At 42.1% G+C, this 26,708-nt stretch overlaps 1 protein-coding gene across 1 annotated transcript; it reads left to right on the forward strand.

Annotated features, from left to right (window-relative positions):
• Nucleotides 1–1,400: 1,400 nt before the first annotated feature.
• On the forward strand, nt 1,401–26,443 carry steep1 (STING1 ER exit protein 1). The gene is made up of 7 exons (XM_055644089.1): nt 1,401–1,624; nt 2,982–3,099; nt 3,487–3,528; nt 5,222–5,360; nt 19,839–19,928; nt 21,994–22,086; nt 26,206–26,443. The coding sequence occupies exons 1-7, from the start codon at nt 1,501–1,503 to the stop codon at nt 26,266–26,268; spliced, it is 669 nt and encodes a 222-aa protein (XP_055500064.1). The 5' UTR covers nt 1,401–1,500; the 3' UTR covers nt 26,269–26,443.
• Nucleotides 26,444–26,708: the final 265 nt, after the last annotated feature.

The following is a 26,708-nucleotide window of genomic DNA, read 5'->3' on the forward strand; positions in this document are numbered from 1 at the left end:
TTATGTTTTATTCCTAATGGTTTACTGTAAGTCATGTTGTCACTTGCAAGTGGAGCACCAAGGCAAATTCCTTGTATGTGTACATACAATAATATGTGTACAACATTCCCATATTGGCAAAGCTGCATCAGTCTTCAGAAGAATGTAGCCAATATGGTTTAATGGCGAGATATCCAAGATGCTAAAAGTCAAGCTCTTCCAGTTAAGCTCTTCTATGCCAGTGAGACATAGAAAATCAAAGTGATGATGAAAAATAAATTGGATGCATCCCAACAACGCTGCTTGAGGAAGATCCTGAAGACTAGTTACAGAGACCACATCACAAACGAGGAGATCTACTGGGAAACTGCAACAAAGCCTCTCAGCCAGGACACAGAGGTACACAGGATAAAATGTGCAGGACATGTACTCAGAATGTCACCAGAACATGCGCCTAAGATAACAATGACATGGCAACCTGACGGAAGAAGGAAAAGAGGCCGACCTACTCACATGGAGGCGAACATTCCAGATGGATTTGGAAGCCCGGGACGCTAACCTATCAAGGGTGGAAGACGTCGCACACGACCGAACAGAATGGCGAAAGCTTGCTGCACTCAACAGTGTGGGAGGAACAAAGTCTAACTAAAGTACATACATGGCCACTAAACGTATTAATTAATTCATTCATTCATTCATATGACTATGGAACACTCCCGACTCTTGAGGTCTACTGCTAGGTTGAGAAATGTTGACTCAGTGGTGCTAGGAGTTGATGTTTGAAGCAGACTCTTGCATTTTGTGTCTATCTTCAGCGGAAAGACAAAACCTCACTGTGTACACATTGTGCTGCAGCAAGAATTTCGTTGTTTCGATTTTGTTTTGATCCATATGACAATGGAACACTATTGAGGTTGTGAGAAATGTTGTCTCAGTGGTGCTAGGAGCTGATGTGTGAAGCAGCCACATTCACCTCATAGCCCACACATGGTTTGGTCCAAAAGGATCTCTGGTCTGGTCTGGTCTGGTCTGGTCTGGTCTTGTCTGGGTCTGGTCTGGTCTGGTCTGGTCTTGGTCTGGGTCTGGGGCTGGGTCTGGTCTGGGTCTGGGTCTGGGTCTGGGTCTGGTCTTGGTCTGGTCTGGGTCTGGGTCTGGTCTGGGTCTGGTCTGGGTCTGGTCTGGGTCTGGTCTGGGTCTGGGTCTGGTCTGGGTCTGGGTCTGGGTCTGGTCTTGGTCTGGTCTGGGTCTGGGTCTGGTCTGGGTCTGGTCTGGGTCTGGTCTGGGTCTGGGTCGGGTCTGGTCTGGTCTGGTCTGGTCTGGGTCTGGGTCTGGGTCTGGGTCGGGTCTGGGTCTGGTCTGGTCTGGGTCTGGTCTGGTCTGGTCTGGTCTGGGTCTGGTCTGGGTCTGGTCTGGTCTGGCCTGGCCAGGCCGCGCTCCCACAATGCCCCGCGGCCCGCCGTCCAAGATGGCGGCCGGCGAATGAGCGTTACCCCGGCGACGGCCCCGCTCTGACCGCCGAAGATGCCGAAAGTGGTGTCCCGCAGCGTGGTGTGCTCCGACACCCGCGACCGAGAGGAGTACGACGACGGCGAGAAGCCGCTGCACGTCTACTACTGCCTGTGCGGACAGATGGTGCTGGTCCTCGGTAAGCGAACGCCCGAGTCCGTGTAGGCCCCGAAGCCGCGGTCTCGAGTAGTGTGTTGAGAGGGGCTGAGGATCTCTCTCAGCCCAGCTTTTAAATCTGAGAATCTTCTAGACTAACCAATCACAACAATCCAAAAATAAATTGCATGGGTTGGAAATATGAAATAATATGTTATGCACTACCTTTTATGACTCTCTTTTCGCCTGTACCATCAATACTTGCATTGGTCACACTCTTGGTTCACCCCCTTCAAAGACCTTTCCTTTCGTCCTTTCTGCTCGCTTCCTTTTGACCACAACTTAAAGCTTGTTTTACTCCTAACATTTCCCAAATTTGATTAAATGTATCATTCAGAAAAAAATAATTGTTTCTCACTGCGGACACTGCATGAACTGTTATTACCAAAAACTTAATTACACAATGAACTGCTGATGCTGGTTTACAAAAACAAAAGTCAGAGTACTGGAGTAACTCAGAGGGTCAGGCAGCATCTCTTGAGAACATGGGTGGGTGACGCTTAAACTTTGTCTACTTCATTTGTTGCCCCTCCCCTCCCCCTCCTTTACATCGGTGAGACCAAGGGTAGACTTGGCAAATGTTTTGCCGATCCCTTTTACAACTCCTCTTGCCGTTACCATTTCGACCTTTTTGTCACGGTGGCGTAGCGGTAGAGTTGATGCCTCGCTGCGCCAGAGACCCGGGTTCGATCCTGACTACTGCTACTTCTGTACAGAGTTGTACGTTCTCCCTGTGACCGCGTGGGTTTTCTCTGGGTACTCCGGTTTCTCCCACACTCCAAAGACGTGCACGTTTGTAGGTTAATTGGCTTCGGCAAAGATTATAAATTGCCCATAGTGTGTAGGATGGTGTTAGTTTCACACAGAATGTGGTGGGTATATGGAACGAGCTGCCAGAGGAGATAGTTGAAGCAGGTACTGTAACATTTAAAAGGCGTTTGGACAGGTGCATGGATAGGAAAGGTTTAGAGGGATATGGGCCAAATATGGGCTGATGGCATTAGTGTAGATGGGGCATCTTAGCCAACATGGGCAAATTGGACCGAATGGCCTGTTTCTGTGCTATTTGACTTTATTACTCCATGTGACTGTGCTAGTATCCTACAATTGAATGATGCTTTAGGTGCAAATATAGAGGCTTTTTTAATTTGGGCAGAATCACTTTCATCACCCACTATAATTCCTTATCTCGGGACCACTAAGATTCGATTTTCTGCCGGATTTCAGTCAGATCACCATTTGGGAATTTCATGTGTACATGAACTAATCTTACACTATTCATTGTGCAATCCAGGAAATACTGATTATGCATTAAAAAAAATGTTTCCTTTCTTTTTCAGATTGCCATTTGGAGAAACTTCCCATGAGACCACAAGATAGAGCACGTGTCATCGATGCATCCAAACATGCTCATAAATTCTGTAATGCTGAGGAAGATGAGACCATTTACCTACGACGGTAAGGCAGAATCATTTGAAGAATGCTGAAACGTGCCTTGGCTTTAAAACTTTAGTAAATCCATTCACAAACTGTGACCTGTGGTATTCTAGGGTTAAGATTTTACAGGTCATATGTAAGTTGGTGCTTTCACTCCTCTATTTTGAATTGACAATAAATTAAAGAGGTTTTAAATTAAGCGAAATGTGGGCAAGAGATTCCAAGGAAAAAAAACCTGAGTAAGTGAGGGAGCACAAATGGCCATGGGTAATTCAGCTGCAGAAGTAACTTTTATCTGACCAATTACTTTCATCAAACTGGTTGGATTCAGTTAAAACATTCACACAAGCTCAATTTTAATGAGTAATTGTTTAAAACAGTCATCATTTCTTTTCTTCCCACTTGTAGGCCACAAGGAATAGAGAAGCAATTTAGGAAAAAATGTGGAAAGTAAGTACTTGATATTTCTGTGTTTACTTATCTTGTGTAATTTTACATATAAGCAGTCAAGACTAAATGTAACATAAGGTAGCTGATCTGTCAGGTATGAATATTAAAGGACGTGATCCTTTGCTAATAACAAATGCAATATTTGTGAGATGGTGCTACAGTTGCTTGATAAGCTTAATGAAGTTTTTGGTAATAACAGTTCATGAAGTGTCTGCAGTGAGAAACAATTATTTTTTTCTGAATGATAAATTTAATCAAATTTGGGAAAAGTTAGGAGTAAAACAAGCTTGAAGTTGTGGACAAAAGGAAGAGAGCAGAAAGGACGAAAGGAAAGGTCTTTGAAAGGGGTGAACCAAGAGTGTGACCAATGCAAGTATTGATGGTACAGGCGAAACGAGAGTCATAAAAGGTAGTACATAACATATTATTTCATTTTTCCATCCCATACAATTTATTTTTTGATTGGTGTGATTGGTTAGTCTAGAAGTTCTGTTGCGTCTTCTCAGATTTAAAAGCAAAATATTAATTTATTATGCTAATAATAATTGAACGTCCATGGAAGTGTGGATTAATAGCATGAGGTATGTATTCGGAGAGCTAATAAACAGGGAATTATACATGTTCAACCTCTGCATGAGCAACATGAGCACTTAAGTGGTACCTATAATTTCACTGAAGGTGCATTGTAGGTGAATAACAGTTTGGAACAGTGTTGGATGAGAGAATAAGGTATGACTACAAGACTATATCGGATAGTGCTGGAAATGAGTGCTCGGGTCACTAATTAAATAGTGACTACAATCTGGTGCAAAATGTAAATGATCATGGATTCTAGCTGCTTATCACCATGAATTTGGCACCCATCCAGGACTAATCACATTGCCTATTCAGAATAATACCAGATATGGTTGTTCAAAGTAACTTGCTGTCCGATTCAACTATTTAACCCAAAGGCATTGTAAAAGAATGTCATCCCTTATAGTAAGAGTCACTTAGCATTCTTCACTTGGGAATTGGACCTATTTGCATTATAGCCAAAAATATATTCTTAAATTATATTTGTTTCAGAATTTTTACTTTATTTTTTCAACTGAAATAGCAAAAGCTGAGATAACACACACACACACACACACACACACACACACACACACACACACACACACACACACACACACACACACACACACACACACACACACACACACACACACACACACACACACACACACACACACACACACACATGGTGCTTTGGGTGACGGGAACTTCAGATGCAGGTTTACTGAAACAAGTGGAAGTTGTAATAATTCAAGGTGGAATAATTCAGACAGCATGCGAGGAGAACATGAATAGATGACCTTTTGGGATGGGGCACTTCTTCGTTTCATGTTCTCATCGGTTTAACTATACTAATATTTCAAATGTGCACTGTATACAAGTTATTTAAGCCATATATATCATGTTCATATTAAATGTAAACATTCAGGAATTAGTAGCAGAAATTTGGATATACAATTTTTAAATTCCTTTTAATGTTTGAATTGTTGACCACGTTCATTTATCTTCATATGCCCAGTTCGTATGGGACTAAGCTTTGGTTTAACAAATCTTTAATCCATTGTCCTTATCAAAATTTCCAGATGTGTTTACATTCTTGTTGTAAAAAATGTCTAGTAATGATGTACTTTTGCAGGTGTGGGCTGCTTCTCTTTTATCAGCACCAACAGAAGAATACTCCAGTTACTTTCATTGTGGATGGTGCTTTGGTGAAATTCGGCCAAGGGATTGGTACCACAAATATATATAGTCAAAAACAGGAACCTCCGAAGAAGGTGAGATTGAATGTTTAAATATTTCCATCATGGAATTTGCTGGAGGATTTATTTATCAAGCAATTCAAGGTCACATAATAATATATTTGCAGCAATACATGAAATTTAATGTGGGCCACATAAGATTTCATTGTTCATGTAAACGGGGTGATTGGACCAAGCAGTTAACACATGCTTTATGCTGAGACAGATATGGACAACAAAAAAATACAGATAATACATATTCAAGGAAGTTATTATTTTGGTCAATGTAGAATACCTAAGTGACTGTTCTGGGAAATAAGGTTTAGAGTATGTTTATGACGTGCAAAATGCCACAGACTCAAATTCAGCATTTCTCTCAGTAATGAACTAATTGGGAGCAAGACGTAATTACATTTGCAATTTTCCCCACCGTTCATACGGTTTGTTGCAAATGTAACTATTTATGGGTTTAAGGAGGATTTTTCCAAGATATTTGGATATGTCAAATACGTTCTTTTATTTTACATTCCAAAATAAGGACAGTAACTGCTGTATCTGTAGAGAAAAATAGTTAACAACTCAGGTCATTGGACCAGATCTTGCCAATATTTTTTCAGAAAGTTGTTGGCGAGCTGCAGTGCATGGGTCAGTTTATTCCTGACTTCTGTGACTGTGTTGTATGTGGGAGTCAGGAGCAACTGGAGGTCAGATGCCAGTGAATCTGTCCTCTTGCTACACCATTGAACTCTGCACTGAGTCCAGGGGTGTTATGTAGTGGTTCCAGTACACCATTCTGCAGCTGAGCAGCTGAATCACTTCATTTTAAATGTGGGTGCTGAGCTTGAATTGAAAAATTGAAACAGAAAAGTAGGTTTTCTTTAGTTTAGTAATCTTAATGATTTTAATTACATTAATTACATTTCTATCACTTAAGCATTTTAAACTGGTTAGATTGATTGGCATGGATTGCTTGGGCCAAAGGGCTATTTCTATGATATATAGCTCTATTTAAACCAGGGGTCAGCAACCTTGTTCTGCATAGGGGCCAGTACGCATGTATGTGAGCGGTTGGCGGGCCACATCTATCACGTGTACACATGGATCCCGTCCCGGATGGCAGGCATCAAATCACGTGTTCTCAGAAGGTAGACAAAAATGCTGGAAAAACTCAGCGGGTGAGGCAGCCTCATGCATTCCTTGTATGTTTCACTCGCTGAGTTTCTCCAGCATTTTTGTCTAACTTCGATTTTTCCAGCATCTGCAGTTCTTTCTTAAATGTGTTCACAGAAGATGCGAGCTGTGCCGGCGGCTTTGCACAGGATGCGGTACAGCCTGAGCTTGGCTGCGCTCGTGGTGGGAGCTCGGCGGGCTGGATGATTACGGGGGAAAGAATCCGCCTGCGGGCCGGATGATTTTGGGTTACGGGCGCATTCGGCCCGGAGGCCGTAGTTTGCCGACCCCTGATTTAAACCATTTTGAACTGTTTTTAAATGGATTGGTTTATTATTATCAGTGAAAAATGTTGTTTTGCATGCCATCTAGGTAAATTATCTCTACGTGATTTCAATCAAACCATTCATGAGTACAGAAGGTGATGCAAAATAGAAAGAAAACAGTGCAGGATGTAATGTTACAGCTACTACAAGATAGATTGAGAGATCAGGAACACATCCTTATCAAATGAGAAGTCCATTCAAGTGTCTGATAACAGCGGGGAAGAAGTATATGTTTTCAAGCTTTTGTATCTTCTGCCCAACGGGGGAGAGGAGAAGAGGGAATGACGGTATGCGAGTGATCCTCGATTACGTTGGCTACATTCCCAAGGCAGTGTGAAGTATAAATAGAGTCGGTGAGGGAAGGCTAGTTTGTATGATGGACTGGGCTGCGTCTATGCAATTTCCAAACCAAGCTGTGATGCAACCCAATAGGATGCTTGCTGTGGTGCATCTGCAGAGGTTGGTAACTCATTGGAACTGGCTACCAAGAGTGGTGTTTAAAGCAGATACAATAATGGCGATTAAGAGGCGTTTGGGTAGGCACATGTAGGGGTTGGCGGCATGTACAAGCAGAGGAGATTAGTTAAATTTGGCATAATGTTAGACACAGATATTGTGGGCCGAAGTGTTCTGTTCTAATGCCTGTTGGCTGCTTCACCCCACGTGGTGGTTTTAACAGAATGGCTTCATCTGGTTGGGCAGAAATGGTAAATGCAATCACATACACAAGGATGGAGGCCTCAGTAGAACATTATCCAAGTCACTGTAAATGTGTTAAACATTTTAAATTTGTTGGCATTGGTGCAGGGTGGCTTTGCTCTTTGTAATAATTATTGTAAACAAAAGTTATGCTAATTTTTGCGAGCCAGAATTTCTGGACAGCAGTGCTTTATTAGCCTACTGGCCAAAAAGCATTGAGGGTGGTTAGTCATCGTAAATCCTGGCTTAACGGACCCCTTTATAACAGATTTTGGTTAGAGGAGACCAACACCTGCCAACCCACCCCTGGCTCGCACTGTCTCCCCGGCCGTTTAGAGCCCTGGCTTCCGACGCCATCCCTGACTCGAATGGTGCAACAATGAGCTCTTCACCGACCGCACGGTCCTTTGATGCGGCTGTCGTGGCTCATTTTGTAGCCCCTGGCGACAGCATTTTCTTCAGCTGCTGCCCCCGACAGGATGTGCTCGGGCACAGTGTCTCCCCAACCCTGCAGCCACCAACATACTCCACCTTGGAATCGCAACTGGTGAGAGGGGAAGGAGCGCATCTTGTCATTGGTAGCGGCCTGAAGAAAGCACTGCTGGCCAGGGGCTGCAACACGAACCACAACAACAGCCGTTTCAACTGGAACGTACAGCAGCTGGTGAAGAGGAGCTCGCTGATGTTGACCAGTACCATTAGCGCCTAGTTTTAAGGTGAAACAACACAAAGTGCTGGAGTAACACAGCAGACTGAATCAGTCTGAAGAAGGGTCCTGACGTCACCTATCCATGTTCTTTGGCGTTGCTTCCTGACACGCTGATTTACCTTTGTGTCCTTTTGTGTATTGACCATCATCTGCAGGTCTTTGTTTCAAGTACATACAATGATACTCCCGTATTTGGTTATTATAGACAATTGGCAATAACGAACACCATTCCCCTCCTGTGGTCTGTTATAACAAGGGTTTACTGTGCTACCTTTGCTGCTGATGTAGCTGACATCAGCTGCTGCCGTCAGAGTGGGTTTCAACTCAGTTAATGTGATGCTCTGTTATATACAGTGACAACATCCGTCCAAAGAAAATGTGAATGTTCGTAACTTTATGTTCAGTTGCTGGTTGTGCTTCTACCAACAGTGATAATTGCTATTGTTTAATTTCTCCAACAAAGATAAAAACTCAGGACATTTGCAAGATGTAATCATGCAATATTGCAATTGAAGGAACAGAGATGTTAGTAATGGTCAGGTAAAATCTTGAATAGAGCTGTATATTAAAAAGAGTTTAAGAAAGAACAGCAGATCCTGGAAAAATCGAAGGTAGACAAAAATGTTGGAGAAATTCAGCAGGGGAGGCAGCATCTATGGATCTGAAGAAGGGTCTCGACCCGAATCAATACATTTTTATCTACCTTATATTGAAAAGAGGATTGTTAATGGAAGGCGGAGAACAAATGAGTTTAGCGGTTGAATGGTTGTTGATCCAGTATAGTTGGTCCAGAAAATAATTTAAAACATGATGGAATTATGTCTAAAAATTGTAGAGCGAAAAAAAGCTAAACAAATGTCGAGTTATAGTGCCATCCTTCAACATGGATGGTGTGTTCAGAACACACCTGAAGACTGCATTTCCCAAGGAACAGATGTTAAAAAGAGGAAAATTAACGGAGTTACTTCTTAATCAAAAGGAATAGAGTAATTGAACTGCAGCAATATCTTGTGTCAAATTGTGACAACAGGGCATGGGAACCAGGGCACAAACTGTCAAAAGGTATACAGGCCGCATTTCATGGGATGATTACTTATCTTTTAGTTTTAGCCTCCACAAACATGTTCCAAATCCAGTTGGATGCTGCCACAAGGGAACAATTAGTTTCTATTGAGACATATGACAAATGGATGGAATTGTTGTCTTCATTTCTAATCTAGTAACTTGAATTTAAAACTTGTGTTTAAAATTAAAAGTTAATGTCCTGCTGATAAATATGAACAGTGTGGAAGTTTTTAATATGTTTATTCTGCAGCACAACTCCAAGTTGTGTAATCAAATTCTTTGTTCTGAATTTCAGAGAGTAAATTGCAAAACCATTTTTTTGAGCATCTGTAACGTAGCAATATATAGCACGGTGCTTCACCGTAGAACTTGAAAGGAGAGATGACCAGAATCTTAGGGTTAAAGAGATGGATTTTCAGGGCTATCTTAAAGGAAGAAAGAGGGCAACAACACATAGAAATTTGTAAAATTCTAGAGGTGAAAGTATTGACATTCAAGGCAATGGTAAGGCCACATTTGGAATATTGTGCACAGTTTTGGTCTACTTGCTACAGGAAGGATGTGATTAAATGGGAAAGAGTGCCGTGGAAATTTAAGAAGGCATTGCTGGGTCTGTAAGTTTGGAATTGTAGGCCAGATCTTTTCTCCCTGGAGCATAGGAGGCTTACAGACGTTGATAAAATCATGATTCGCATAAATACGATGAATAGTTATCATCTTTTCTGGAGATAGGAGAATCTAAAGCTAGAGAGAACAGGCTTAAGGTGAGAGGTGAAAGATATAAAAGAGATCTGACAGGCAACCTTTTCTATACCTCTCATATTCCAAAATTGCTCTTACTCTTTGTGGATGGCAGGAGGATTGGGGTGCGGGAGTATTTGGTGCAGCAGAGATGATTAGCATGTGGGCGAGACTAGAAGCCATCATCCCATTGCTGGATTTCCTTAAAGACTATTTTCTCAATCTTTCATCTGCTATAGACTCGTGTATTCTGGAAGAAGATATGGAGATGGACAGAAGTGTGACCAAATATCAGGAAAACACTGGGACAAAAATGGCAATTCCAACATTTAATACTCGGCAGATGAGCTGGGCAGCGAGATGAGTGAGCAGTAAGAATAGGGGAGTGAAGAATGGCACAAGAACAGGATGCTTTGAGTGGCACGAGAGGGCAATGAGCGAGGGATGACATCAGGAGAATGAGATTGTCAAGGGGATTCTGGAGTAGAGATCAGCATAACCAAATGTAGTGAGCCGAATGATAAGAGAGGGACCTGTAAGTGATAAAAAGAAGGAAATGAAGGTGATAAAGATAGAAGTGAAAATGTATGAATCAGATTTGGAGTAATAATTATTATGCACACTCAGGTGTACGTAATGTGTGGGCTGCTTTCATAATTATTGGGATATAATATATTATGGAAGTGACTGGAGAGGAGCTTCTATGATGAGATGGATAGAATCCAGATGGAATATTAATGATCAGTTATCTAAGTTCAGAAATTGGTATAGCAGATAAGTTCAGTTTTGAGGTTATTTGATTGTGCATAGGCTGGAGTTTTATTGTGAGATATGAGAGCTTGGAGGTATCTAGAGATTATAGTGGATCAGAGAAAAGCACAACAAGTTTCAAGTTTTCTTTAAAGCTTCAAAAATTGTTGGACCGTGTCATCTGTATGGACCTGTTGCATGCAATATTATATATGGCTGAGGAGGCCAGATATAGGCCCCGACCTCGGGTGGACTATGAGGGGGAGAACTGGATATTTTTGGTGCCTTCCCTCACAGTGAATTCTGCTGTGGGGGGACGTTTCATGTTGATTTCTATAGTGTACTGTTTCTGTGTCTTTTTTCTTTTTCTCTTTTTTCTCTTTTTTTGATTTGTATGGATTTATTGCATTGATCTGTTCAATTAATTTAATCAATCTCTGTAAAGCACTTTGGTTCAAATACTGGTTTTGTTGAAAAGTGCTATATAAATAAATATTATTATTATTATTATTATTATTCAGTCACCTGAACACTGCTTTCTTTAAAGAATAATTGGCTCCGCAAAACTGACTTCTAAGGCAGTTCATGGAGGTCATTTTTATATAAATATTTTTGAGGTATTCATTTTGAGATTGAGTCTGGACTGTATCAAATGCTCAAGATAAGTGAAATACTTTTATGTAAAAAAAAATAACTTGGGATGCTTTACTCTGTAAATCAAAAGTTATTAAAAAGTACCTCAGTGATAAGAAATAATGGAAACTCGCGAAAGCCAATTGCTGTCAAATGTAAGCATGGTTGTCTTATCTGTATTTTCTCTCTCCTCACTTCCTCTCTCACCCTCCCACATCCCCCTTCGCTTTCTCTTCACTGTTCCTTCTCCCTTTCTTCATGGGCCTCTCTTTTTATTTTTTCTCTCTCTTACCCTCTTGATTCCTTCCCTTGTTCTTCTACTCTTATTTTCTCTCGCTATACCTGCCTTTACGTGTGGTGAAGTAATTATTTGCAGAGCCAAAGAACAGGGTTGTTGAGTTTAATGCTTTTGACTCCTCATGGAGGAAGAGTGAAATGTGAAAAGTTTATTGCTTAATTATGTAATAGTGGAGTGGATTTAACAACATTTGTGGACTGTTCTGATTCAATCAAATCTAGGAGGAAACATTTTTCTCTGGTACATTTTTAAATTTACTTTTGCAATATTTGATCCCCACAGATAATCCAGCTATCTCAACTACTCTTACTTCAAAGAGTAAATCTTTTGATGATGATATCTTCACAAAATGTTCCAGTGTTCTACATGATAACAGAAGCCTCGGGTCTAGCGATGAGCAGCCCAATGCAGTTAGGACAATTCAGCCTTGGTGATTTATTTAAGCCAGCAATTATGTCTGCCTGATTTTCATTCCCATAAGGAACAGGGTGACTTTTGCATATAAAAAGCAGTTCTCGATTAAAATTTCATCATGTGCAGAAACAATGCTAAAGATAAAGAGAGTGACTAGTCTGGATGAGGAGCATGTATGGAAAACTTAACACTGGTGTTTTTCTGACTTTTTTTAATTAGCAAGTTGGGTGGGAAAGAGACACAACAGAAAGGGTTTTACAGGCTTTGAAGATTTCAGCTACACCTCTGAATTGTCTGGAAAATTGTTGTTTTGCCCATCCCTTCTTTCCACCCCTGGCCCCTTCTAACCATTCTAAGAATAACCTTGATTCTTTCTAACACCTAATGCCTACCATCACCTGCACACACTCAAAACAAAAAGTTTATAACTGGATAAATACTATCCGAGTATTGGGAGAGTTGGTGCTTCTTGGCCGCTGTTTATGGAAGCTTGCAGTGTATTAATTTATACTTGAATACATTTCTAAGGCTTAAGCTTGAAACAAATGATGATTGACTACTTTCTGGTGACCCCAGTCAAACTGCTTTATGGGAAAATAATTAAAGGCATTTTGGCTGACCTACACCAGCTGGGGACTTATTCCTGGGACATGTTGAACTTGTCTCCAAGGATGCCTTTATCTGTTGCAGAGATTCTGGTTGATGTTTAATTTGAACCTGACATCTTCTCTGCTGGTAATGGAATATTTTATAGGAGTAAAAGGGAGACAGAACAAGTAATTACTTTCCCCTACATCTCCCATCTTCCTTTCCCCCATTAATATATATTTATCAAAATGTAAAAAGGGGCTTAAATATTTTCAATTTTGGCAAGCAAAGGACTTGTTAATGCTGATTTCTGCTGCGCAGCGGTTGCCTATGAAGTAATGCTAAGTGTTCAGTGGCCAACGAAGTGGTAGATGGTGCAGTGGCTGTTCCCACTTAACTGGCTGATGATTGGCTTTCTGCCTTCCCATTCTTGCTGTAACTGAAGTCAATTTTAAGAATTATTCAAGCCTTTTAGATACCTTCAAGTATTTGCGGATCACCACCTAACTCGGGTACAAAAACTATAAATGAGTGATATTGCATGTACAATTATTAAAAAAATAAGAAAATAGAGGAGCCACATGTACCTGTACATTAACTGAACATATTTAGGTTGTAATTTGAACAGGGGTAGGTACTCCGGGAATGTTCTATGCTTGTTGTGGATGTCTAGATATTAAATTAACAGAAAGAGGTCAAAATATGTAAGTTTTTAAATTTTGGTTAGTAAACGGCCTGTCCCACTTGGGAATTATTTGCACGTCACGCAGATGGCGCCCGAAGATTTTATACATCCAAAAATCCTGGGGAGCTGCGCGTCACTGCCTATGTCACCGCGCACCATGTGCTCGTAATGCGCACCATGTACGCGTCACGACACGCGCGTCGTGCGTCGTGACACATAAATGATGTGTAAATGACATGCAAATGACGCCCAAGTGGGACAGGCCCTTAAGTTTGTGGACAGAAAAATGGCAGAAGGAGTGTGAGGTATTACACTTTAGGAGGTTGAATGAAAGGAGAAAGTATACGGTCAATGGCAGATCCTTAACATCATTGATGTAAACGGGGATCGTGAGGCCAAGTCCATTGCACCATGAAAATGGCAATGTAAGAGATTGAGGGTTAAAAAGATATATGGCTATTGAGTGGTCTATTGCAAACCCACTGACTCCCACAACTATCTCGACTACACTTCTTCCAACCCTGCTTCCTGCAAAGACTATCCCCTACTCCCAATCCCTCTGTCTACGCCGCATCTGCGCCCAAGATGAGGTGTTCCATACTAGAATATCCGAGATGTCCTCATTCTTTAGGGATGGAGGTTGCCCTCTCCCATCATAGATGAGGCCCTCACTCATGACTCCTCAGTACCCCGCAGCTCTGCCCTTGCTCCCCCTCTCCCTACTCGCAACAGAGTCCCCCTAGTCTTACTTTCCACCCCATCAGCCATCGCATACAACACATAATCCTCCAAAATGTCCGCCACCTCCAACGGGATCTCACCACTAGCCACATTTCCCCATCTCTACCCCTTTCCGCCTTCCACAGAGACCATTCCCTCTGCAACCCTCTGGTTAACTCATCCCTTCCCACCCAAACCACCCCCTCCCCAGCAACCGCAGTAGATGCAACACCTTCCCCAGCAACTGCAGAAGATGCAACACCTGTCGCTATACCTCCTCCCTCAACTCGTCCAGGGACCCCGACAGTCCTTTCAGGTTAGGCAGAGGTTCACTAGCACCTCCTCCGACCTCATCTACTGTATCCGTTGTTCAAGATGTGGACTCTTATACATCGGCGAGACCAAACGTAGACTGGGCGATCGTTTTGCGGAACACCTTTGCTCAGCACGCCTGAACCAACCTGATCTGGTTGCTACTCTTTAATTCTCCTTTCCATTCTTACACAGACCTTTCTGTCCTCGGTTTCCTCCATTGTCAGAGTGAGGCTAAACGCAAATTGGAGGAACAGCATCTCATATTTCGTTTGGGCAGCTTACAGCCCAGTGGTTTGAATATTGATTTTTCTCTTTTCACGTAGCCACAGCATTCATTCTCTCTCTATCCCTCCTCCAACCAAGTCGCACTAGCTAACAATGGCCTGTTTCCTTTATCATCGTTACTCTTTTGCATATATTTTTATTCATTGTTCTTTATCTCTCCACATCATCGTCTATATCTCTTATTTCCCTTATCCCTAACCAGTCTGAAGAAGGGTGTCGACCCGAAACATCACCCATTCCTTCTCTCCAGAGATGCTGCCTGTCCCGCTGAGTTACTCCAGCTTTTTGTGTCTTAGGCATGTGGCATTGCTTCCCTTCATATGGAAAAGGATTGCGAATAAGACTCCGGAAGACATATTGCATCTTCATAAAACTTTGGTCATGCTGCATTTGAAGTATTGTGTCCACAGTAACTGATCGTCTCATTATGGGAACGATGTGAAGACTTGGAAGAGGATGCAGAAGAGTTTTACCAGAATTCTGCCTGGATTAGAGGCTATTTGACAATAGACAATAGGTGAAGGAGTAGGCCATTCGGCCCTTCGAGACAGCACCGCCATTCAATGTGATCATAGCTGATCATCCCCAATCAGTACCCCGTTCCTGCCTTCTGCCCATAATCCCTTGATTCCGCTATCTTTAACCCTATCTAGCTCTCTTGGCAATAAGGAGAGGTTGGACAAACTTGGATTGTTCTCTTTGGAGCATTGGAGGTTTAGGGCAGGTCTGGTCAGTAGTGTATCAAAAGGCATAGAGAACCAAAACTGATGACCATAAGGATCTCTCCAGAGATAAATAAGCAGGTTTTGGGTGTTGAATCTTTCATAGGATGAGCTGGAACCTTATATGTCCTAATAGATTGGACTGTTTTTGTATTTACTTTCACATTGTTCTGAAAGTATGCTTTACATTAGCTGTAAAGAACTTTCAGCTCCCATATAGCCACCACGAATCCTGTTGAGATTCAGTAGCACTGATTCAAGGTAATAAAATGATCCTAAAATCAAATGATTGATTCTTTTAGATCATAGATGATCTCTATCTTAATGCTGTTTACCTGTCAGTTCCTATTTTGTTCATGGAAGTAAAAGTTCTAAAATTCAAAAAATGTTAGATTTGCATGACGTTAATTAGTAAAAGCCCTGTCCCATGGTACGAGTTCATTCCAAGAGCTCTCCCGAGTTAAAAAAAATCAAACTCGTGGTAAGCACGGAGAATGATCGTAGCGGGTACGTCGGAGCTCGGAGATGTCTCTTAGCGCTAGCGGCAGATACTCAGGATACATAGAAACATAGAAAATAGGTGCAGGAGTAGGCCATTCGGCCCTTCGAGCCTGCACCGCCATTCAATATGATCATGGCTGATCATCCAACTCAGGGAAGACTCGCTAACGGCAGGTAAGCACGGGAAGACTCGTGAAGATTTTTCAACATGATGAAAAATGTCCACGAGAGCCCCGAGTACCGACGAGTGGCCATTGCCGTAAATCTCCGAGTTCGAATCAGGGCAAACTCGGAAGAACTCGTGGAATGAACTCGTACCGTGGGACAGGGCTTTAACCTTGACATTTAAGTTATCTGATGAAGGGTGTCTCTAAAACTTTAATGTCTGTTTCTCTTCCAGATGTTTATCAATGTGCTGTGTGTCTCAATGTTTTACGGTTGATCATTTTTGAATGAAGGAGCCCAAATGTACAACTCTGTTCAGCCTCCATGTCTCATTTCAACTTTAATAAATCCCACACAGGCTCGCTAATGTGACCGCAGAAGTTCTCACCACTCAGCAAATAGTTTTGATACTTAGATTTACAATTTTATTAAAGGAAACCACATATCCCTTGCAACATGAGAGTTAAAAATGGGAAAGTGAAGAAGTATCAGTGTTTTGGGGAACAGATGTGATAATAATGAAAAGTTATGATGCAATGTCAGTAAATCACTAAGTTGAAAATAAAAGATTATGCAGAAATGCAACTGGAAAATCAGTACTATTGTGGTAAACATGTAAATCATGTGTAGTTCTGGGCATCGTTCGAATGATATCTTCGAGGTACATCGATAAATACAATCAAGAAATTGAAAATGAACACAGAAAAAGCGAGAAGCAGCAGTGCAGCAGCATCAACAGAAAGAGAATCGGGATTAATCAGCGTACCGGTTTTCAATTTTATTTCTCTATTAATTAATTTGCATTGTTTCAATTGTATTTCTGTAAACAAGTTAGTTTTAAGGTGAGGTTAATTTGAAGGTTAGTTGCAGAGAAGGTGAAGGAGGGCTGGATAGGACGACGGGAATATTTGTGATTGATTGTGGCCAATTTGTGGTTGCTCTAGGGATGTGTATTGCTCATTGTGTTGATGAACAGTCCCTAGAGTAAACATACAAACCAAGGATGTGCAAAATGTTATTAAATGCAGTATTGTGGGATGTAACCAGCAGTGCTGATGGGGAGGGTAAACTTGAGCCAATGAAAGTTCTGATACTTCAGTTACCTGAAGTTGTACAATTTTACATTGACTTTGGTAAGCTGCAACCTACTCAAATGGAAGATGAGGTGGTGTTTATTAAGTTTCCTTTGGGCTTCGTTATAAAGATGACTTGACATGAATAGAAGTATGGAGTTTATCCCTAAATCCAGGCAGCAATGAAAGGCAAGAGAAGAAATAGCTGTGACTCTAGCTGAGATTTCCAAATGTTTGCTGAAGGTAAGTGAGGTACCACATTAATAGCGTTCAGCAAACCTGTTCTGTTCTAACCTGGTAACAAGGTTAAGCCTAACAACAGTGCTAGTGAAGTTGCAGGGAAGAGTTCTGAGGAAGAGGATTAATCACTTGGAAAAGCAGGAACTTATCAGAGACACCCAGAGTGACTTTGTCAAGGATAGATCCTGTCTGACCAATTTGATAGGATTATTTGAAGAGGTAACAGGATGAATCAGTGAGGGTGGGGCAGTAGATGTGATTTACATAGATCCAAAATTGGCATGGCGAAAGGTGACAGAGTGATGGTAGTGGGTTATTTATGTGACCAGTGATGTCCCACAAGGATTGGTGCCAGGGCCATTGCTGTTTGTAATAATCCTATCAAATTGGTCAGACAGGATCTATCCTTGACAAAGTCACTCTGGGTGTCTCTGATAAGTTCCTGCTTTTCCAAGTGATTAATCCTCTTCCTCAGAACTCTTCCCTGCAACTTCACTAGCACTGTTGTTAGGCTTAACCTTGTAGACAAAGGTAGTGTTCTCCAGAGATGCTGCCTGACCTCACATTTTTCTGCATTAAATCCACTTGCCATTTTTAGCCCCACCCTCACTCATTCATCCTGTTACCTCTTCAAATAATCCTATCAAATTGGTCAGACAGGATCTATCCTTGACAAAGTCACTCTGGGTGTCTCTGATAAGTTCCTGCTTTTCCAAGTGATTAATCCTCTTCCTCAGAACTCTTCCCTGCAACTTCACTAGCACTGTTGTTAGGCTTAACCTTGTAGACAAATCCATGTTCTCCAGAGATGCTGCCTGACCTCGGCTGGGACACACAACGACTGATTGGATCTTGGCAAGTATAGCGTTGGGAACATTGGGAACTCATAGTAGAAATCCATAGATCCTTGAAGGTGGCAATGCAGATAGACAATGTGATTTGGAATATAAGAAGGAACTGCAGATGCTGGAAAATCGAAGGTACACAAAAAAGCTGGAGAAACTCAACGGGTGCAGCAGCATCTATGGAGCGAAGGAAATAGGCAACGTTTCGTCCCGAAACGTTGCCTATTTCCTTTGCTCCACAGATGCTACTGCACCCGCTGAGTTTCTCCAGCTTTTTTGTGTACCAATGTGATTTGGAAGGCATACTGGATATTGGCTTTCATGAGTTAGGTATTGAATACAGAAGATATAGTGCTGGTGTAACTCAGCAGATCAAGCAGCATCTCAGGAGAACATGGATAGGTGTATATTAAAGTATGGAGGTTATGCTCCAACTTCATAAATCATCGGTCAGATGTCAGCTGGAATATTGCGACCAGGTCGGGTCATCAAGCTAAGGAAGGATGTGATAGCCCTCCAGAGGGTGTAAATGATATTCTCCAGGATATTGCCTGGGATGGAGCAGTTCAGTTATAAAGAGTGATTGGGGAAGCTAAACCTTTTCTCCCTGGAGCGGAGGAGGTTGGGAGAGCAGATGATTGAGGTATGTAAAAATTATATGTGGGGTATAGACAGAGAAGATTGCAAGAATCGGAGCCCCATATCAGAACTAATGCATATAGGTTTAGGGATTCAGATAGGATGTGAGGGGGACCTTCATATATGGAGAACATCCATGGAGTTTTAAGTAGCCGGAATGCACAGCCTGAGAGTGTGATTGAAGCTCGGTTGCTGACAGTTATATAGATAAACACGTGAATCGCTAAGAAATGAAGAGCTATGGACCAAGTGCTGGGAGATGGGGTTAACATGCAAGGATACCCACTATTTGGCATAGACCAGTTGGGTAGAATTCCCTGATTTCATGCTTCTACATATTGTGTCTAAGAAGGGTTTCTACCCGAACCATTGCCTATTTCCTTCGCTCCGTAGATGCTGCCTCACCCGCTGAGTTTCTCCAGCATTTTTGTCTACCTTTGATTTTCCAGCATCTGCAGTTCCTTCTTAAACATTGTGTCTAACAGTATATTTCAGTTAGAGGATGAATCACGCGTTTGGTTATGCTAAACCCAGTAAGGTGAAACGATAGAATGTGGGTCCGTGTATATAAATTTCTTGTTCACAATTCTGCCATTGGGGAAAAGTTAAGGATTCCCTGAGTAAACAAATTTAAATCTGAGTACTGTCCTCATGCTTAACATTATTCTTGCCTGTTGGTGATGTTGTGCTGAGAAATTGCTTCAATGAAAGCTTTGGAGCAGATCGCACAGCTTGGAACAACCAGTAAAAAAGTAAAGTAGTATTGTTTTTGTTGGGAGATAAATCTCAAATAAGTATGACCTATCCAGGCTTAAAAAATAATGATATATAGTGTCTCATTAAATAGACTACATACTTTTATTTTCTTAAAATCAACAAGCAAAATATTCCTTCATCATAAGCACTAGTCTACACGTTTCTGCTTCTACAGGTGATGATGACAAAGAGGACCAAAGACATGGGCAAATTCAGCTCTGTCACTGTATCCACTATTGATGAGGAGGAAGAGGAGATTGAAGCGGTGAGTTCTGGAAATGTTTGTTTTAGTATTGCATAGTTTTCATGAAGATAATATGTGGTTAACTCTTAGCTGCTTTCGTGCTTGGAGACAGTTCGTAATACATACCAAATGCTGGCATTTTAAGTGACAGCCACACCACGTTGGGGAAAATAAATATTAAAACATAGTGATTGTCTTTTAAAGCTTCCTGAATTGCAATGTGAACGGTTAAAGTAGATTACTAACAAGCGTTCTTGTATCATTTTAATACATTTTCATTCATGTTTTTTTCAAATTTTATTGAAAATATGCATCCCTTCTGGAGCATGGAAATTCAAAGTCTCACAATCCCTCTGAGAGAAGACATTTTTTAACAGTAGCACGGTGGCGCAACAGTAGAGTTGGTGCCTTACAGTGCTTGCAGCACCGATGACCTAAGTTCGATCCCGACTACGGGTGCAGCCTGTACGGAGTTTGTACATTCTCCCCATGACCGTGTGGGTTTTCTCCGAAATCTTCGGTTTCCTCCGACGCGCCAAAGACCTACAGGTTTGTCCGTTAATAAGTGAGTTCGGTATTCCGAAAAACGCAAGGAATCGTGGGATTTGTTAAAGGTTAAGTGCTATATTATTTAAAAAAAAACGAACAAAGTGCTGTATATATCCTGGACTGGCTGAGAGACATTTGCAGCAGCCGCACGCACACAGACACGCACCTCATCTGCAACCAGGATCGAACCCGGGTCCCCAACACCGCAAGCACTGCTGAACTGCCACTGGGCTGGGACACCAGCGTAGAGAAGCACCAACTCCAGCTCAAATCTGCCTCTCCCGCCTGCCCAACCAACATCCCCGACCCGACGACACTGGCGGCCACAGGCCCACAGCCGGCGCGGAGAAGAAGCGGCAACTGCAGCCCAACCCCACTCCAACTACCGAGGAATCCGCACCCCGATGGGCCGCTACGGCAACGTGCCAATTCGCCCGTGCCTGGCTGAGCTGTGCTCCATCAGCCGCCACCCCAAGTACAAGAAGGAGCTTCTGCCCCTATGGTACCCACTGCCACTTCATCCACAACCCCGAGGAGGAGCAAGGGCCCCGGCCTTGCCTGAGCCAGAGCCCGGAGGAGGTTGCTGCTGCCACAAGCACTACCAGCAGCTCCAACGGGCGCCCAACCTGCCCATGGCCAGCAAGAGCACGTCCTCAGACTCTCTCTCCAACCAGGACGACTCCAGCTGCAGCGGCTCCACGTCGCCCGTCTTCGAGCAGGGCCGGCAGCTGCCCATCTTCAGCAGGATCACGATGTCGGATTGAGGGGCAGGGGGGTGGAGGTGGAGTGCTGCGGGCCAACCTGGCGAGACAGGCAGAACCGAGCAGCGGTTACAGGTCCTGGGCCGCTCTGCCAGCCCAGGGCCACCCCGGTCAGGGACGGGGATGGCGCAGCAGCAACTCAACAGCGGCCGGAGAGCCAGGCCCGACCGTGGAAGAAACGCAGGCCTGCACACAACGCAGCACCACCGAGACTGTTTATAACGAGTGACCTATGACCTGGGCATGTGCAGTCGGAATTCCAAACTCGTTTATTGGTTTGGTGTAAGTTTAATTTGACCCTAGTGTGTGCAGGATACTGCTAGTGTGTGGGGATTTCTGGTCGGTGTGGACTTGTTGGGCCAAAGGGCCTATTTCCGCGCTGCAACTAAAATTTGTATTGTGACATTTTGTGGTTATGTATTCTGGCCTTGAACTGTTTCACAAGGTGAAACCTATCCTGTCGAGCCCTTAGGAATATTCAATGTTTCAAAAAAGATGGTCTCTCATTCTTCTAAACTCCAATGGGACCCAACTAGATCAGCTTTTCCTTATTAACCATGTGACAATCCTCTGTACTTTGGTTCACCCTAGCTGCTTCTGATTCACTGCTTAAAATGATGATATACTAATAAATCAGTTTTGGAGTTAACAATTTTTTTTTAAATTCCCTACATTGTAAATTTGGTGTGGATGTAAAAAATATTGACAGGCAGCAAGTCATCTCGCTGAATGGCAGGACTAGAGATGATCTAATTTGTATTTTCTGTGTTGGACAGAGGGAGATTGCTGACTCCTATGCACAAAATGCCAAGGTGATTGAGAAGCAACTCGAGCGGAAAGGCATGAGCAAGAAGCGACTGCAAGAACTGGTATGTCAAGCAACATTTTATCACTTGCAGTCTGTGACAGATCACTATTTCCAAGTTCAGAACATGGTTTCTCTGCAGTCAGAAGTTTCAGAAATTATCAAAGTAACACATAGAATTAATCTCAAAAATAATTTAACAATCCAGCCAGGATTGCTGCACAAATGTCATTTTTGCTCACGCACCAGTGATTTAAAAATAACAACAAATGTGAATGTGACTTGCTTTGCCTCAGACTTGGCTGCTACTGCACAAGAATGTCTTCATCCTAGCCTGACATGAAATCAAAGCACAGGTGTTTGGAATTGAGTTGAATGTAGTCACAAAATGCCTGCATAGGATTTTATTCCAGGATATCATTCCAGAAAACAGTGTCAATTATTAATTGCCCTTTGTTCTGCAATAACAACAAAAAACACACTTTAAATAAACTATGCTGGTCCCTTGAGCTTGGTCATCTTTATAGCTGAAAATTAATGGTCATGAATGTGCAGTTACAACAAGCAAAGAGTCAGTCCACGTTGAACACCGTTCCTCTGTTAAACCCACTGCCTCTTCTAATGTCTGCATCTTCACACAAATCCAAATGCTGCTGTCATTGAGAGTCTGTTTTCCCACAGAGTGTGCTGTTAAAGTCTTCGTATGTACAGTCATCTTTGAGATTTGAGGTATTATGCAATATTTCCCTGCACTTTTTCTGCTGTAAAACCCATTAAAATATCATCCTGTGTAGAATGAGGTGTAATTTTTAATTAGGAGTTTTTAATTGAATGGCAAAATATAATTACTGCTGAACAGCTTCTGACCTCTCAAACATAATTCAAGTGAACTCTGTATACTCAGTAGCATTTAAAAATTCTATGCTTTATATATTTTTTAACTTGCAACTTCTTATTCAATCCCAAGTGTTTACGCAATCATGTTTTGCTGCCCTAAAAATGTTGCTGTTCGAATATTAATCTTTCGATGCTTCTTGATTAGAAACGTACAACATTTAGTGGGTTTTCCGCCAGCTTGATGGCATCACTGTTGCTGGGTGTGACACATGCCAAAAGAGTGCACATGACACCAGGTCAAGCACAACTTAGAGCTTGTTTAAAGTATGCATGTAGGTCACCCTGAAGTCATTGAGCAGGTAATACTAAAGACAGGGCGAATGAAAATGTAAAATTCAATTAAACTAAGTTACCAATTGGTATCATAAAGTTCAACATGGAAACAGGACCTTTGACCCATCTTGTCCTTGACAACTAAAGTGGCATTCTGGGACCAATTAAGACTTTCAAAAGACATTTGGACATTCCAAACATGGTCTTCCCTCTGTGCAGAAAAAGTTGCCCCTGAGGTCCCTCTTGAATGTTTCCTGTCTCATCTTAAGCCTATTTTCGCTCATTTTTGAAATCATCTACCCTGGGGTAAAGACTGAATGTTCACTTTATCCGTGCCTTTCGTGACTTTGTACAGCTCATAGTCCCAGCCTATCCAACCTTTCTTTCTAACTTAAGCCAGTAAGTCCAGGTAACATTTTGGTGAAAGGACACAAAGTGCTGGAGTAACTCAGCAGGTCGGGCAGCGTCTCTGGAGAAATATGTAAAGGTGAAGTTTCGGGTCTGAACCCTTCTGCCCAGTTTGAACGAGTTCCGACCCGTAACTTCATCTATCCATGTTCTTCAGAGAGGTTTATGGTCGAGACCCTTCTTCAGACTGTAGAAGGTTCTCGACCCAAACCATCACCTATCCATGTTATTCAGAGATGCTGCCTGACTCGCTGTGGTAAACCAAAACTTTGTGTCCTTTTGTGTAAGCCAGCATGTGCAGTTCCTGGTTTCAACATCCTGGTGAATCTCTTCTGCACCCTTTCCATCTTAATTACTTCCATCCTGCAGTTGGGTGAATGGAACTGCACACAGTACTCCATATATGATCTCACAAACTTGTACAGCTGCAACATGATTTCCTAACTCAATAGCCTTTCCAACGAAGGCCAACGTGCCAAATATCGCCTTCACCACTCTGTCCTGATTTACCACTATCAGGGAACCATGCACTTGTACCCCCGGATCTATCTCTCCTGCAACATTCAACAGGGCTCTACTGTTTACTGTCTAAGTCCTGCCCTGAGTTGACATACCAAAGTGCAACACTTCACACTTGTCAGTGTGCAACACTTCACAATTCTTTGGCACAACTTCCCAACTAAACTAGATCCTACAGTAAACTTAGATAACATCCACTCCTCTGATCTCATTAACCCTCTTGGTGACCGCTTCAAAAGACACACTCAGTTTTACGAGGCACAAATTTCCATGCACAAAGCCATCAGACTCCCTGGCAAGTAGTTCCCTGGCTTGTCCTTGCTTCCATTTTGAAATAAAGGTACAACATTGGTCACCCTGCAATCTTCCAGAACTTAACCAGTGGCTCAAGAAGCAAGCAAGCAAGTTTATTTACAAAGCGCGTTTCAGCAACAAGGTAATTGAAAGTGTTCTAGACAAAGCATTAAAAAGAATCAAAAGCAATTAAAAACAGTCATTAAAAAGAATAGAATATAAAAACAAGCTAAAATAGAATAAGACAAGTATAAAATACAAGAATAAAAATTACAATGCCGTGTTAGAAATGAATATTTTTTTTATTTAATTAAAATTAAAAGTAATTAAAAGAAAAGTCTTCAGCCCCGATTTAAAGGAACTGAGAATTGGAGCGGACCTGCATTTTTCTGGAAGTTTGTTCCATATTTGTGGTACATAAAAACTAAACACTGCTTCTCCATGTTTAGTTCTGACTCTGGGGACAGAAAGCAGACCTGTCCCAGGCGACCTCATAGGTCTGGATGGTTCATAATGTAGCAGATGATCAGAAATATATTTTGGCCCTAGTGCTTTATAAACCAACAGAAATATTTTGAAACCAATTATTTGACAGACTAGAAGCCAGTGTAAAGACCACAAAACTGATGCAAATATCTCTGCCAGGGCTTCTGCAATTCTTCCTCGGCTTTCATAAGTCTGAGAATGCACTGGCTTTCCTCTGGAGATTTATCCATCTTAAATTGGTTTAAAAACTGTCAATGCCTTCTCTTTGGTAGGTTACACAAAAAAGCTGGAGAAACTCAGCGGGTGCAGCAGCATCTATGGAGCTCCATAGATGCTGCTGCACCTGCTGAGTTTCTCCAGCTTTTTTGTGTAACCTTCGATTCTCCAGCATCTGCAGTTCCTTCTTAAACACCTTCTCTTTGGTAATTTGTATCAGACATCATAACTCGTATGGTTTAATTCTGTAGCTTCCATGATCTTTTCCTCAGTTGGAAAATATTGATTTACAGATGAAAAATATTAATTTAATATCTTCCCCCATCTCTTTTGTCTCTGCACAGAGATGGCTTCTTTAAGGAGATATTCTTTCCATAGCCACCCTTTTAATAGACCTATAGAATCTTGATGGATTTTCCTTCACCACACCAGATCCATTTCATGTCAACTTTTAGCCCTCCTGATTGCCTTCTTAAGTGAACGCCACTTCTTATCCTCGCGGAAGAATTTGCTTGATCCTGACTCTTTAGATCTGAAACATCCACTGACCAGAGCCACAGCAGTTATCATCAACTTGGGTTATGTAAATGTGCCAGCTTTGTCCTTCACCCGAACAGCAGCATGCTGCCCCTGTACTCTTGCTATCTCACAAGCCAGCCGTCCCGCTAATGGCAAACGTGCCATTTGACCTCTGCAATTATCGCCTAATGCCTTCAAAATCAGTCTTGCCATAATTTCAGACTTTAACTTGAGGGCCAGCCCTATCCTCCATAACTGCTTTAAAACGAATGGAATTATAGTCAGTGCTCCTCCTCTGGTACTTCAGTCGCTTACTTTGTCTCATTCCCAAAGAGGCGATCCAGTGTTGCACCCTCTCACGTAGGGCCCTCTATAGATCGATAAAGGGAACTTTCTTGGAAACATTTAACAAATTCCAGCCTGTCCAAGCCCTTTTCATGATGGAACACAGTCAATATCCGGCATATTGAAACTTCCCACCAGTACTTTAATGATATTAATTTAATGATATTTTCAGTACAAAGCAGGTTCAGATTTCCTGTTAACAAGATTCTTTTTTTTTTTTTTACAGGCTGAGCTGGAGGCCAAGAAAGCCAAGATGAAGGGAACCTTGATTGACAATCAGTTCAAATGAATAGTGGATTCATGGAAGCGGATCCCTGCCATAATACATAAAGTACAAACTAGTAGCAACAAAGCGATTCTGTCACTTATTGGGCCAGTTGTCAACTTAAGCAAGGTCATTGTGCTTTATTCCATGTCATCTATGGAGACTGAAATGGTGGGGAGAATAAAAACACGTTTTTTTACTTACTCTGAATTCTTCTGTATGAGTACGGGACTATGTTGCATTTAAAAATTGTACCATCTTGTGTATTGTTTTAGGATACACTTCCCGCAGTAGGTGTTTATATGTGTGCATTTGGTATGCATTTACTTTCACCTCTCAGTCAGCTTATTACTTTAGCTGTCCTGTTTTCTTACGTGCTTGTGTTTTTAGTGAGTGTTATATAAACGCCATTTGGGGCTCACATTTAGGTAGCGGTAGAACTACTGCCTTACAACGCCAGTGAC

Source organism: Leucoraja erinacea, chromosome 12, assembly GCF_028641065.1.
Source record: "Leucoraja erinacea ecotype New England chromosome 12, Leri_hhj_1, whole genome shotgun sequence".
Lineage (NCBI taxonomy): Eukaryota > Metazoa > Chordata > Chondrichthyes > Rajiformes > Rajidae > Leucoraja > Leucoraja erinaceus.

Bases quoted from the DNA above. Each gene is read 5' to 3' on its own strand.
- steep1 (XM_055644089.1), top strand. From the start codon at position 1,501: ATGCCGAAAGTGGTGTCCCGCAGCGTGGTGTGCTCCGACACCCGCGAC. The intron at 1,625-2,981 runs GTAAGCGAACGC...TTTCTTTTTCAG, and splicing joins ACAGATGGTGCTGGTCCTCG to ATTGCCATTTGGAGAAACTT. The intron at 3,100-3,486 runs GTAAGGCAGAAT...TCCCACTTGTAG, and splicing joins GAGACCATTTACCTACGACG to GCCACAAGGAATAGAGAAGC.